The 13,640-nt window shown below is 45.6% G+C and overlaps 1 protein-coding gene across 4 annotated transcripts in view; it reads right to left on the minus strand.

The window, feature by feature from the left end:
• LOC107374305 (glutamine-dependent NAD(+) synthetase) overlaps window positions 1-13,640 on the minus strand; it is a 64,830-nt gene that overhangs the window by 4,763 nt on the left and 46,427 nt on the right. The window contains exons 21-22 of one of the 4 annotated variants that reach the window (XR_011521542.1): window positions 13,506-13,589; window positions 144-241 (exon numbers count right to left, since the gene is read on the minus strand). The exons of 1 other annotated variant lie outside the window; for it this stretch is intronic. Coding sequence is in view for 2 of the 3 variants with exons in the window: in XM_070554628.1 (XP_070410729.1) it covers window positions 13,554-13,589 (36 nt within the window). In the remaining variant the exon portion in view is untranslated. Of the gene's footprint in view, window positions 1-143; window positions 242-13,327; window positions 13,590-13,640 lie in introns of those variants that run through there. 2 more of the 4 variants (XM_070554628.1, XM_070554627.1) reach the window with 2 other exon arrangements.

The raw sequence follows: 13,640 nt of genomic DNA on the forward strand, positions 1-13,640 counted from the left end.
TGTGAACATTTTTCACCGCTGCTCTGGACAAATGCCTTCTCTTGTTGTTATAACTTCTAAATTATGAGCAGGGCATGTTTTTTCTCCCAGACCAGTTCACAATCAACGAAATAACTCCAAAATTGAACAAAAATTGTTCTTACCTATAGGGCCCAGGAGTCAAAATTCCAAAGACCGTGAACCGATCCGAAGAGCAAGCCTCTACTCCTGCTTCGTGGTCGCCAGAATGTGGTTCTTTTGCCTTATCAAAACACAAGAGACAGACAGCTTTGTCCAAACACAGCGTGGGGCATTTATTTGTACAATTCAGCCATACATCACCAACAACTCATGGGACAGCCTCCAGCCTGGAACTAAGAGCCTCGGCTGGAATCCTTCTGCAAAAGCCCTCTCTCCCTCAACACCAGCATTAGTTATACTCGTGTTGCTGGCGCTTACTCCCACATTCCTTTGATTTCGGGAAATGATGGTGTGCTGGTTTCACTTCCCAACATGGTCAAAGAAGTTAAGAGTTACTGAAAGTTACATAAGCTTACACTGAACAACAGGATGTCAGACTGCACGTACACACAGAACACTGATTTTAGCTGCTACACCCTCGCCCGGACGTGAGTCACCAGAACCCCTCTCTGGAGCCAGGCCTGGAGGTGGGGCACGTTGGCGAGCAGCTGGTGGCTGGGCTTTCACCCATGGAGCCCGGCCGGGCACAGCCCATAGAGGAAAAGTGGGACCCCCTTCCCATGGGCTCACCAGTCGTGGGAGGGGCAAAAGGGGTCGGGTGCAGTGTGTGACGGTTGGTAGTCGAGGGCGGGGACCTTGGCGGACTGATCCTCGGCTACAGAAGCTGGCTCTTGGCACATGTAATGTCACCTCTCTGGTGGGGAAGGAGCCTGAGTTGGTGTGTGAGGTTGAGAGGTTCCGACTAGATATAGTCGGACTCACCTCAACACATGGCTCTGGAACCAGTTTTCTTGAGAGGGATTGGACTTTCTACCACTCTGGAGTTGCTCCCACTGAGCGCCGAGCAGGGGTTGGCATACTAGTTGCCCCCCATCTTGGTGCCTGTACGTTGGGGTTTACCCCAGTGAATGAGATGGTGGCCTCCCTCCGCCTATGTGTGGGGGGACGGGTTCTGACTGTGGTCTGTGCTTATGCACCAAACTACAGTTCAGACTACCCACCCTTTTTGGAGACCTTGGAGGGGGTGCTGGAAAGCGCTCCTTCCGGTGACTCCCTCGTTTGCTGGGGGACTTTAACGCTCATGTGGGCAACGACAGCGATACCTGGAGAGGTGTGGTTGAAAGGAACAGCGCCCCTGATCTGAATTCGAGTGGTGATTTGTTATTGGACTTCTGTGCCAGTCATGGATTGTCCACAATGAACACCAAGTTCAGACATAAAGGTGTCCATATGTACTCTTGGCACCATGATACCTTAGGCCGCAGCTCGATATCGACTTTGTTGTTGTTTCATCTGACCTGCAGCCACATGTCTTGGACACTCGGGTGAAGAGAGGGGCGGAGCTCTCAACTGACCACTACCTGGTGGTGAGTTGGCTCAGATGGTGGGGGAGGATGCCGGTTAGACCAGGCAGGCCCAAACGTATCGCGAGGGTCTGCTGGGAACGTCTGGCAGAGTCTCCTGTCAGAAGGAGCTTCAATTCCCACCTCTGACAGAACTTCCTAAATTTACGGGGGAGGCGGGGGACATTGAGTCTGAATGACCCTGTTCCGTGCCTCCATTGTTGAGGCGGCTGACCGGAGCTGTGGTAGCAGAATCGTCGGTGCCTGTCGTGGTGGCAACTCCCTAACCCGCCGGTTAGGGATGCTGTCAAGCTGAAGAAAGAGTCCTATTAGTTCTTTTTGGCCTGTGGGACTTCAGAGGCAGCTGGCAGGTACCGGCAGGCCAAGCGGAACGCGGCTCGGGTGGTCGCCAAGGCAAAAACCCAAGCATGGGAGGAGTTCGGTGAGACCATGGAGCAAGACTTCCATATGGCTTCGAGGAGATTCTGGTCCACCATCCGGTGCCTCAGGGTGGGCAGTGCGCTACCATCACTATCTATAGTGGGGACGGTGTGCTGCTGACCTCTACTCAGGACGTTGTGGATCGGTGGGCAGAATACTTTGAAGACCTCCTCAATCCCACCAACACATCTTCCAGTGAGGAAGCAGAGTCTGGGGACTTTGGGTTAGCCTCTCAAATCTCTGGTGCTAAGGTAACTGAGGTGGTTAAAAAGCTCCTCTGTGGCAAGGCTCCAGGGGTGGATGAGATCCGCCCGGAGTTCCTTAAGGCTCTGGATGTTGTGGGGCTGCGTTGGCTGATGCGGCTCTGCAATATCGGGTGGACATCGGGGGCAGTCCCGCTGGACTGGCAGACCGGGGTGGTGGCCCCCTTATTTAAAAAGGGGGACCGCAGGGTGTCTTCCAACTACAGGGGGATCACACTCCTGAGCCTTCCTGGTAAGGTCTGTTCAGGCATTCTGGAGAGGATAGTCCATCGGATTGTTGAACCTCAGATTCAGGAGGAGTAATGTGGTTTTTGTCCTGGCCGTGGAACACTGGACCAGCTCTATACCCTTAGGGGGATCCTGGAGGGTGCGTGGGAAGTTGCCCAACCAGTCTACATGTGTTTTGTGGATTTGGAGAAGGCGCTTGATCGCGTCCCTCGGGGGGCCCTGTGGGGGGTACTCCGGGAGAATGGGGTACCAGGCCCTCTGATACAGGCTCTTAGGTCCCTGTATTACCGGTGTCAGAGCTTGGTCCGCATTGCCGGCAGTAAGTCGGGCTTGTTCCCAGTGAGTTGGACTCCGCCAAGGCTGCCCTTTCTCACAGATTGTGTTCATAACCTTCATGGACAGGATGTCTAGCCACAGCCAAGGTGCGGAGGGCATCCGTTTTGGTGGCCTGAGGATCAGGTCTCCGCTTTTTGCAGATGATGTGGTCCAGTTGGCTTCATCAGAATGTGATCTTCAGCTTTCGCTGGAGCGGTTTGCAGCCGAGTGTGAAGCAGCTGGGATGAGAATCAGCTCCTCTAAATCTGAGACCATGGTCTTGATTCGGAAAAGGGTAGAATGCCTTCTCCGGGTCAGGGATGAGGTCCTGCCCCAAGTGGAGGAGTTTAAGTATCTCGGGGTCTTGTTCACGAGTGAGGGAAAACTGGAGCGTGAGATCGATAGACGGATTGGTGCTGCCTCTGCAGTGATGCGGGCGTTGTACCAGTCTGTCGTGGTGAAGAGAAAGCTGAGTCAGAAGACGAAGCTCTCAATTTACTGGTCAATCTACGTACCTACCTATGGTCATGAGCTTTGGGTAGTGACGGAAAGAACGAGATCGCGGATACAAGCGGCCGAAATGAGTTTTCTCCGAAGAGTGTCTGGGCTCTCCGTTAGATATAGGGTGAGAAGCTCGGCCATTCGGGAGGGGGTCGGAGTAGACCCGCTGCTCCTCCACATCAAGAGGAGCCAGTTGAGGTGGCTCGGGCATCTGGTCAGAATGCCCCCTGGACGCCTCCCTGGTGAGGTTTTCTGGGCACGTCCAACCGGGAGGAGACCTAAAGGTAGACCCAGGACACGGTGGGGGGACTATGTCTCTCACCTGGCCAGGGAATGCCTTGGGATTCCCCCGGAGGAGCTGGCCCCAAGTGGCTGGGGAGAGGGAAGTCTGGGCCTCTCGCCTAAGGCTACTGTCCCTGCGACCCGACTCCGGATAAGCGGATGAAAATGGATGGATGGATGTAACAATCAAAAATTATTTAGGGTTAGGGTTAGTGGAAAACTGACAGGCATTTAACTACAGTCTAAGTTCATCCCCATATCATAGCTAAAGTTCTGATGAGAATTAAATAGAGACCATATCTCTCCTGTCTTAGCTTCCCTACATTGGCTGCCTGTTAAATTCAGAATATAGTTTAAGATCCTCCATCTCACATATAAAACTCTTAATAATCAAGCTCCATCATACATCAGTGACCTGATTGTTCCATATGTTCCTAACCGAGCACTTAGCTCTCAGACTGCAGGTTTACTGGTGGTTCCCAGAATATCTAAAATTAGGATGGGAGGCAGATCTTTTAGTTATCAGGCTCCTCTCTTGTGGAACCAACTTCCAGCTTTAGTCCATGAGGCAGACACCTTGTTTACTTTTAAGACCAGGCTTAAAACATTTTAATTTGATAGGGTCTATGGTTAAAATCTGATGTTAGCCCAGATCTGGACAAGTGGGGGAGTAGAGGGGGGTGGAGTGTACAGTTGGTAAAGATGGCTCTCCCTTGCCCCGTCGCCAACATGCCTCCATCTAAAAGGCTAGATCAGTGGTTCCCAAACTTATTTAGCCGCGCACCCCCTTCTATGTCCCGACCATTTCGACGCATCCCCCCCCCCCCCCCACATCGGGGCATGGCTCTATATATATATACATATATATATATATATATATATATATATATATATATATATATATACAGTTGTGGTCAGAAGTTTACATACACTTGTAAAAAATATAATATAATGGCTCTACTGAGTGTCCCGTTATTTCTAAAACTCAGATTTTTCTCTGATAGAGTGATTGGAACAGATACTTCTTTGTCACAAAAAACATTCATGAAGTTTGGTTCTTTAATGTCTTTATTATGGGTTAACAGAGAAAAGTGATCATATTTGCTGGGTCACAAATATACATACAGCAACATGATCTAGCAATTTTGGTGACTTAGAAACGTGTCAGTGAACTGAGCTTCATAGCATGGCCTCTTAACTTCTTGTGAGTGATTATGAGTGACTACAGCTGGTGACTTCTCTTAGGCCAGGTAAATAGGGCTCATTGGATACAAACGCCCACAAACGCTACAATGGGAAAGTCAAAGGAGCTCAGCATGGATCTGAAAAAGCGAATTATTGACTTGAACAAGTCAGGAAAGTCACTTGGGGCCATTTCAAAGCAGCTGCAGGTCCCAAGAGCAACAGTGCAAACAATTGTTTGTAAGTATAAGGTGCATGGCACTGTTTCATCACTGCCAAGATCAGGAAGAAAACGCAAGCTATCACCTGCTGCTGAGAGAAAATTGGTCAGGAGGGTAAAGAGTGAACCAAGAATCACCAAAAAGCAGATCTGCCAAGAATTAGAAGCTGCTGGAACACAGGTGTCATTGTCCACAGTCAAACCTGTTTTGCATCTCCATGGACTGAGAGGCTGCCGTGCAAGAAGGAAGCCCTTGCTCCAAAAGCGGCACCTTAAGGCTCGACTTAAGTTTGCTGCTGATCACATGGACAAAGATAAGACCTTCTGGAGGAAAGTTCTGTGGTCAGATGAAACAAAAATCGAGCTTTTTGGCCACAATGCCCAGCAATATGTTTGGAGGAGAAAAGGTGAGGCCTTTAACCCCAAGAACACCATGCCTACAGTCAAGCATGGTGGTGGGAATATTATGCTGTGGGGCTGTTTTGCTGCCAATGGAACTGGTGCTTTACAGAGAGTAAATGGGATGATGAAGGAGGAGGATTACCTTCACATTCTTCAACATAACCTAAAATCATCAGCACGAAGGTTGGGTCTTGGGCGCAGTTGGGTGTTCCAACAGGACAATGACCCCAAACACACATCAAAAGTGGTAAAGGAATGGCTAAATCAGGCTAGAATAAGGGTTTTAGAATGGCCTTCCCAAAGTCCTGACTTAAACCCCATTGAAAACATGCGGACAGTGCTGAAGAAACAAGTCCATGTCAGAAAGCCATCAAATTTAACTGAACTTCACCAATTCTGTCAAGAGGAGTGGTCAAAGATTCAACCAGAAGCTTGCCAGAAGCTTGTGGATGGCTACCAAAAGCGCCTAATTGAAGTGAAAATGGCTAAGGGACATGTAACCAAATATTAGCACTGCTGTATGTATATTTGTGACCCAGCAAATGTGATCACTATTCTCTGTTAACCCATAATAAAGACATTAAAGAACCAAACTTCATGAATGTTTTTTGTGACAAAGAAGTATCTGTTCCAATCACTCTATCAGAGAAAAATCAGAGTTTTAGAAATAACGGGACACTCAGTAGAGACATTATATTATATTTTTTTACAAGTGTATGTAAACTTCTGACCACAACTGTATATATCAGATGTCAAGCTAAACAGACAGGGTTAAAAAAAAATCCCCATCACTTTCATTTTTTAAATAGTAATTAATAAACATTCGATACCATTACAATTTCCTTTGATCTAATTTTAAATAAATATTTAGAGTGCCCAGGTAGCACATAAACAATGCAATTTAATGGTTTTCTTAAATTAGGAATGTTTAACCTGTGCGGCCAGAGCGCTCTCCTTCCTTTTGTTCTGCTTAAACCTGGGCTGATCACCTGCTTGTGCGTAGTCAAATGTCAATAGGGGACAAGATATAGCCATGATGTTCACTTTTACCTCAGACCGACTTATTGCTGTTTTATGGTGTGGCTGAATCTACGATCCGCTGCCACGCTGACTGGAACAACACATGCTGCAGTAACAGGAGATGTGGTCAGGTTCATGAGGAGTCACTGGCTGGAGCGGACCCGACTCATCCCAGAAGCTAATATCTTAATTTGACCTTGAATGAAAAATAACCTCTTAAAAGTTTTTATCACGCTGGAGGCAGCGTTCATTTCTGCCTTCAGTCTGACGGCGCGCCGGAGTTAAAGCAGCGTGCGCGCTTATTGAATCTGTGTGTGTGTGTGTGTGTGTGTGCGCGCGCGGCACAGCCGCTCAAGTCACCGCGTCTCGTTAATGGCGCTATTTAAACTTCTGCCCAGCCCAGATGTGCTCACTTGTGCACCCGTGAGCCGTGGTTCTGCTGGAATGCGTCTGACTTCTGACAGAAGCACTCTGAACTTCAGATCTTCAGCGCGCTGTCAATACCCTGAATGGGAATCATTTCTTGTTATTTTGTTACATCCACAATGTTCTGTGTGTGAGGTTTACAATGTCAGAACACCTGCATGAGACAGGTGTTAATTACAATCTGCCAGAATGACTCACCTTCAGATTCCTCCAACACCGTTAAAAATGATCAAATACGGAACATATCGGCGTGCGCAGGCCAGAGTGCTGAAGCTCGGCGCATTGTTATTATGAATCTAGGGCACATGTGGAGGACACACGCGCGCGCAAAAATATACTTGTTTTCAATTACATTTATTGTGCCCACTTACTTTTTCTTTGGCCCACCCACAAATGAGTTTCTACAATAATAGTGACATATGACAGACTTCTCTGAGCTCCGCAGCCATTACACTTTTCACCTCGCGCACCCTCTAGCGGCAGCTCGCGCACCCCCAGGGGTGCACGCACCACACTTTGGGAATCCCTGGGCTAGATTATCCAGAGTTATCTCTGTAGTTATGCTGCTATAGGCTTAGACTGCTGGAGGACATTCTGACCACTTTCCACACTCGACTACTTTCTTCTACAATCTGGTCTTTAACTGTATTATTTCCTGCTATTTTAACTGTTAACTTCATTTTTTCTCTAAGCGTTTTCCCCCAGAAGAAGCTATAATGATGTTCTGCTGAGCTGTGGTAGCCTCATGGAGGGGACTATCGTCTTGAACACTGTTGCTAACCATTTAATCATTCTCCCTCTCCTGATAACATTTTACTTTCTTTGACATCAAATGTGCTACTACTAGTTTACCCATTTAGTTATAGATTCACTAGGATAAATACCATAAAGGCTATCTCTCACCAAATAGAATATTTACTAAGAAATCACATCGACATACATAGAAATCACAATGTAACCATAGAAACACTACTTTGTGTGTGTGTGCACATACATAGAAATCACAATGTAACCATAGAAACACTACTTTGTGTGTGTGTGCACATACATAGAAATCACAATGTAACCATAGAAACACTACTTTGTGTGTGTGCGCGTGTGTGCGCGTGCGTGTGTGTGTGCTGTCTTCTCCATCCCCAGTGGGTCGTGGTGGATGGCTGCTTATATTGAGCCACAATCCTCCGGAGGTTTCTTTTTGTTGAAAGGGAGTTTTCCTCTCCACTGTCGCTGCATGCTTGCTTAGTATGAGGATTGCTGTAAAGACTCTGACACTAGTCAGTGACTCGATGCACCCTGCTGGGTTCCTTATATAGGAAACATTATTTCTGATTGGCTCAATGAACTGACCTGTATTGGAATGTTCATTATGTGAAGTGTCTTGAGACGACTCTTGTCGTGATTTGGCGCTATATAAATAAACTTGAATTAAACTTGAATCATTGACTCAACCTTGTACGATTTTTGTTACGGGGCTGAACATTTTAGCTAAAAGTAATCATAAGCCAGCATTAGCTAGCATATGGAGCACCATATAGAGCTCCGGGAGTTGACGTCACGTCTCCCGGCATGCAACAGTTCAAATCGAAACGGCACCATCTTGACAGGTAGAAGCCGGCAGCTGGACTATTTGTTATTGTCAGAAAACTCAATCAGACAGGAAATATGGTAGATTCCTGTTGTGCCCCAGGATGCAGAACAGACGCGGACGACATAAGGAATGAGCCATCTACAGGATTCCCCAAGATCCGGAGTGCCGCAAGCGTTGGATCATTGTAATAAAACGCACTAGTGACTGGGCTAAAATGAAGCTGTGGGATCCCGAGAGTAAAGGATTTCGCTTATGCAGCGACCACTTCATATCAGGTACTTAAACCAACGTTTCCTCAACTGTGTATGGTATTTATTTTAAATGCTTTTATTACGATTCTTAGTGGGCTTCCTAAACTTATTTTGGCGTGGCTTTTTCTGTCTTATTACTCGTAGAACAAGTAAACATCACGTAAAACGTTGCCTTGTGATTTCCGCGTGCTGCCGTTTACGTGTTTTATGATCACAGCAATTAACCGGCTAAGCTGTATTTCATTTTTAAGCAATGGTTGATCAATTGCCAGATCACACATGAAAAGCACTTTGGATTGCTATTATCTGTCTCACCGAGACAGATCTCAGACAGATCCTGAGACGCTCCTGTCTGACATTTTTATTTTATTCACGGAAAACAATCAAACTAGTGATTTCTCTTGGCGTTCAGTTTATACATTCAAACAGTACAGCACTCTATTTAAACTACTTACGTGTAAATCTGTTATTTGTCCATTCATCCATTTTCATCCGCGTATCCGGAGTCGGGTTGCGGGGGCATGTAGCGTTGAGAGGCCCAGACTTCGCTCTCCCCAGCCACCTGAGCCAGCTCCTCTGGGTAAATCCCAAGGGGTTCCCCGGCCAGGTCCGGTAAGAAGTCCGCTCCGACAGCTTCTGGCGTTTTTAAAAAGTATCCCAGGGGCACGGTAAGGGTCGGAGATGTTTAGTCTATTTAATTTCTGACTATATAAAACGATTTCTTCGGTTTTAAAGTGTGAAGTAAACTCCGAAGTAAAATCCAAGCCGATCCCGTTCACGTTCATGTTTACATCCGTGTTTGTTTAGCTTTTTTTACCTGCCAATATGGCGTCTACTAACTGAGAGTCACGTGGGGTCCGGAGCTCTATTGGAAAGTTTTATGACTTATAGCTTTTCCAGTGAGCATAATGTAAATGTACAGGGTATATACAGCAATCCTTAAGTAAAATTTACTACTTTTTAATACTTTTTTTTACTACCTTCAGAATTTTTTTAAAACCATCACAACACTAAATTGCAAGTGTTAATCAGCGACCTATTTACACATATTTTAACATATATAACATACAAAAAGAATAGACTTAGAGACTCACTGATGTTGACAACGTATTGCGCATATTTATTTTACTTAGAAAATAAGCCAGGCACTTCTGTTCAGCGGTTCAGACAGTTGACCACGAGGCCTGAAATGATGCACAATGACCACTGAATATGACGTCATCATTATGTGACCGGATATGCTAAAGTAGGGCTGCTCGATTATGGCGAAAACAATAATCACGATTATTGTGACTGAAATTGAGATCTCGATTATTTAAGATGATTTTTCAATTTATGTAGATTTTTTGTTGTTTTTATTCAGTCATAAAACTGCTCAGGGCACAATCAGGGCAAAAATAAACAAGAAACAAGATGATCACTAAATTAACTCCTGATTCCCAGTATAAAAAGACCAATATACTTATAGCAAATGACCCAAGGGCTATAAACCTTGGTTTAACTCATTTAAGTCTAACCCGTACAGACCCAAATACCAATATCTTGCAAATACTGACAGCAAGAATTATACAGTGGCATTTATAACAAATACATGCAAATTGATGTTCACTAAATTTTGCATAACATTTATTTAGTCGTGTCAAGGTGCTGTAGGAGAGTGCTCTAGCACCATGTCCTCAGAGAGATTAATTATTTATCAGCGTGAGGAACTTATTTCTACCTTATTTATAAACTATGTATTTACAAGTCCATCAGTTAATGTAATAATTGTCCCAACCACAGCTGCACCCCCCACCCCCAACCCGGTCTCACAGCAATCAGGGGCAAGCTGCACGTGTGTTTAGCACGCCGCACGCGCACATTTAGCCGTTTTTATCGGCTCAGGAGTCCGCAGGTACGGTGTGTGTGTCACTCACTCTGGTTAATCCAACAGGGAGCCGGCTCTGAGAGCCGTTTCTTTAGCGACTGACACATCACTACATTATTCCCTTTCCTAATGTCCTGAAGAACGGTCCGGAGCGCAGGCGGAGTGTTTAGCTAACCTGCAGGAAATGTCGACGACAGTTATCCAGAAAGTAGCTAAGGGTTACCAGAGATGTTTCTGAGGTGTTCGCTAGGTACTTTTAAGATTTAAAAAGTCAAGAAGGGGGTCTGAAAAGCTGTTAGAAATAGCGTCAAAGTCGCCAAGTTGGCAACACTGTGGAGGAGCGCTTCATTTGTAACTCAGGGCAGCGCAAGTGGGAGGAGCAAATAATCGGCTTGTTTTATTTTTATAATCGTTCAAAACATTTCATTCAGAATATATTTCTATGTCGATGTTCAGAATACGACATCTGATAGTCTGAAAAAATAATACCTAATTTGAAAAAAATAATACCTCTGAGACCAAATTTAACACTTTTAATGGCCTTAAATTTGACTATTTTTATTTATCACTTTTTAATACTTTTTAAAACCCCGCGGACACCCTGATGTAATTAGACAGTGACCAGAACTTTTTGCAGCTCTTTTGGCTGATTTCTACTCTTTGGCAAGACAAAAAATAAACTTTAAAATATAATTTTTACATTTTGTCTGTGTGTCATAATGCAAAGGAACATAGACCTTTCAATTTCTTGTTTTAAATTTTTTTTTGTGATTTACTTTAAATGAAAATCTTTGTGGTAAACCTGTGGGACACAAGGGGCACCAAATTCAGAGAATCACCCATCAGTGGTTTTGATGGACCAGCCTCACCGATCGGTTCCATGAATTTCCTGTGAGTCCATGTCCAACCCAAGGACAATTCCCAACCCTCAAACCCCAACCCTGGTCCTCATCCTTCTTAACCACTTTGAACATCTAAAACGCAACTCTGACTTGTCTTCCCTTTCCTTTTTCCACCTTTATGTTTGCCACCACACACACGCACGCACACACACACGCACGCACGCACACACACACACAATTTGACAGTCCTGCTCTGTACATCTTTGGTAGGTTAGACCCAAATTGCTGCTGCTGGACAGTGACGCTGAGCTTCATCCTGATGATGATGAAAGAAACTTCAGGATGACTTAGTCTGATGAGATCAATGAACCAGGCTTCATTTTGGACTATTTATTCGTTAACGCATTCAGTTTAATACAAGAAGGTTCTGAGTTGTAGGAGCCATGTGGTGTCCTTCTGTCTCTGTGTTTCCTTCTGTCTTTGTGTCCGTCTCTCTTTGTTCATATGTCTCTCTGTGTCCTTCTGTCTCTGTGTTCATATGTTTCTGTGTCCTTTTGTCTCAGTGTCCTTCTGTCTCTGTTCATATGTCTCAGTGTCCTTCTGTCTCTGTGTTCATATGTCTCAGTGTCCTTCTGTCTCTGTGTCCTTCTGTCTCTGTTCATATGTCTCAGTGTCCTTCTGTCTCTGTGTTCATATGTCTCAGTGTGTCCTTCTGTCTCTGTGTCCTTCTGTCTCTGTGTCCTTCTGTCTCTGTTCATATGTCTCAGTGTCCTTCTGTCTCTGTTCATATGTCTCAGTGTCCTTCTGTCTCTGTTCATATGTCTCAGTGTCCTTCTGTCTCTGTGTCCTTCTGTCTCTGTTCATATGTCTCAGTGTCCTTCTGTCTCTGTGTTCATATGTCTCAGTGTGTCCTTCTGTCTCTGTGTTTCCTTCTGTCTCTGTGTCCACATGTCTCTCTGTGTCCTTCTGTCTCTGTGTTCATATGTCTCAGTGTCCTTCTGTCTCTGTGTCCACATGTCTCTCTCTGTGTCCACATGTCTCTCTGTGTCCTTCTGTCTCTGTGTTCATATGTCTCTCAGTGTCCTTCTGTCTCTGTGTTCATATGTCTCAGTGTCCTTCTGTCTCTGTGTCCACATGTCTCTCTCTGTGTCCACATGTCTCTCTCTGTGTCCACATGTCTCTCTCTGTGTCCTTCTGTCTCGGTGTTCATATGTCTCAGTGTCCTTCTGTCTCTGTGTCCTTCTGTCTCTGTTCATATGTCTCAGTGTCCTTCTGTCTCTGTGTTCATATGTCTCAGTGTGTCCTTCTGTCTCTGTGTTTCCTTCTGTCTCTCTGTGTCCTTCTGTCTCTGTGTTCATATGTTTCTGTGTCCTTTTGTCTCAGTGTCCTTCTGTCTCTGTTCATATGTCTCAGTGTCCTTCTGTCTCTGTGTTCATATGTCTCAGTGTGTCCTTCTGTCTCTGTGTTTCCTTCTGTCTCTGTGTCCACATGTCTCTCTGTGTCCTTCTGTCTCTGTGTTCATATGTCTCAGTGTCCTTCTGTCTCTGTGTCCACATGTCTCTCTCTGTGTCCACATGTCTCTCTGTGTCCTTCTGTCTCTGTGTTCATATGTCTCTCAGTGTCCTTCTGTCTCTGTGTTCATATGTCTCAGTGTCCTTCTGTCTCTGTGTCCACATGTCTCTCTCTGTGTCCACATGTCTCTCTCTCTGTCCTTCTGTCTCTGTGTCCTTTTGTCTCAGTGTCCTTCTGTCTCTGTTCATATGTCTCAGTGTCCTTCTGTCTCTGTGTTCATATGTCTCAGTGTGTCCTTCTGTCTCTGTGTTTCCTTCTGTCTCTGTGTCCACATGTCTCTCTGTGTCCTTCTGTCTCTGTGTTCATATGTCTCAGTGTCCTTCTGTCTCTGTGTCCACATGTCTCTCTCTGTGTCCACATGTCTCTCTGTGTCCTTCTGTCTCTGTGTTCATATGTCTCTCAGTGTCCTTCTGTCTCTGTGTTCATATGTCTCAGTGTCCTTCTGTCTCTGTGTCCACATGTCTCTCTCTGTGTCCACATGTCTCTCTCTCTGTCCTTCTGTCTCGGTGCTCGTATGTCTCTAGTGAGTTATAAAGACATTTGTCAGAAAGCTGTTGCTGGATGATGCCTGCTCAGAATCACCTTCATCTCTAGTCTCAGAACCGTCTTCGCACCAAAGACTGGAGCTTCTCAGTGGTTTGGGGCTTTTGGTGCCATCTGGGCCAACTGTGGAAATAAATGTAGAAACGCTAGACAAAACCTGGATGTACATAGTTA

The sequence above is a fragment of the Nothobranchius furzeri genome, chromosome 9, assembly GCF_043380555.1.
Source record: "Nothobranchius furzeri strain GRZ-AD chromosome 9, NfurGRZ-RIMD1, whole genome shotgun sequence".
In the NCBI taxonomy this organism is placed as follows: Eukaryota; Metazoa; Chordata; class Actinopteri; order Cyprinodontiformes; family Nothobranchiidae; genus Nothobranchius; species Nothobranchius furzeri.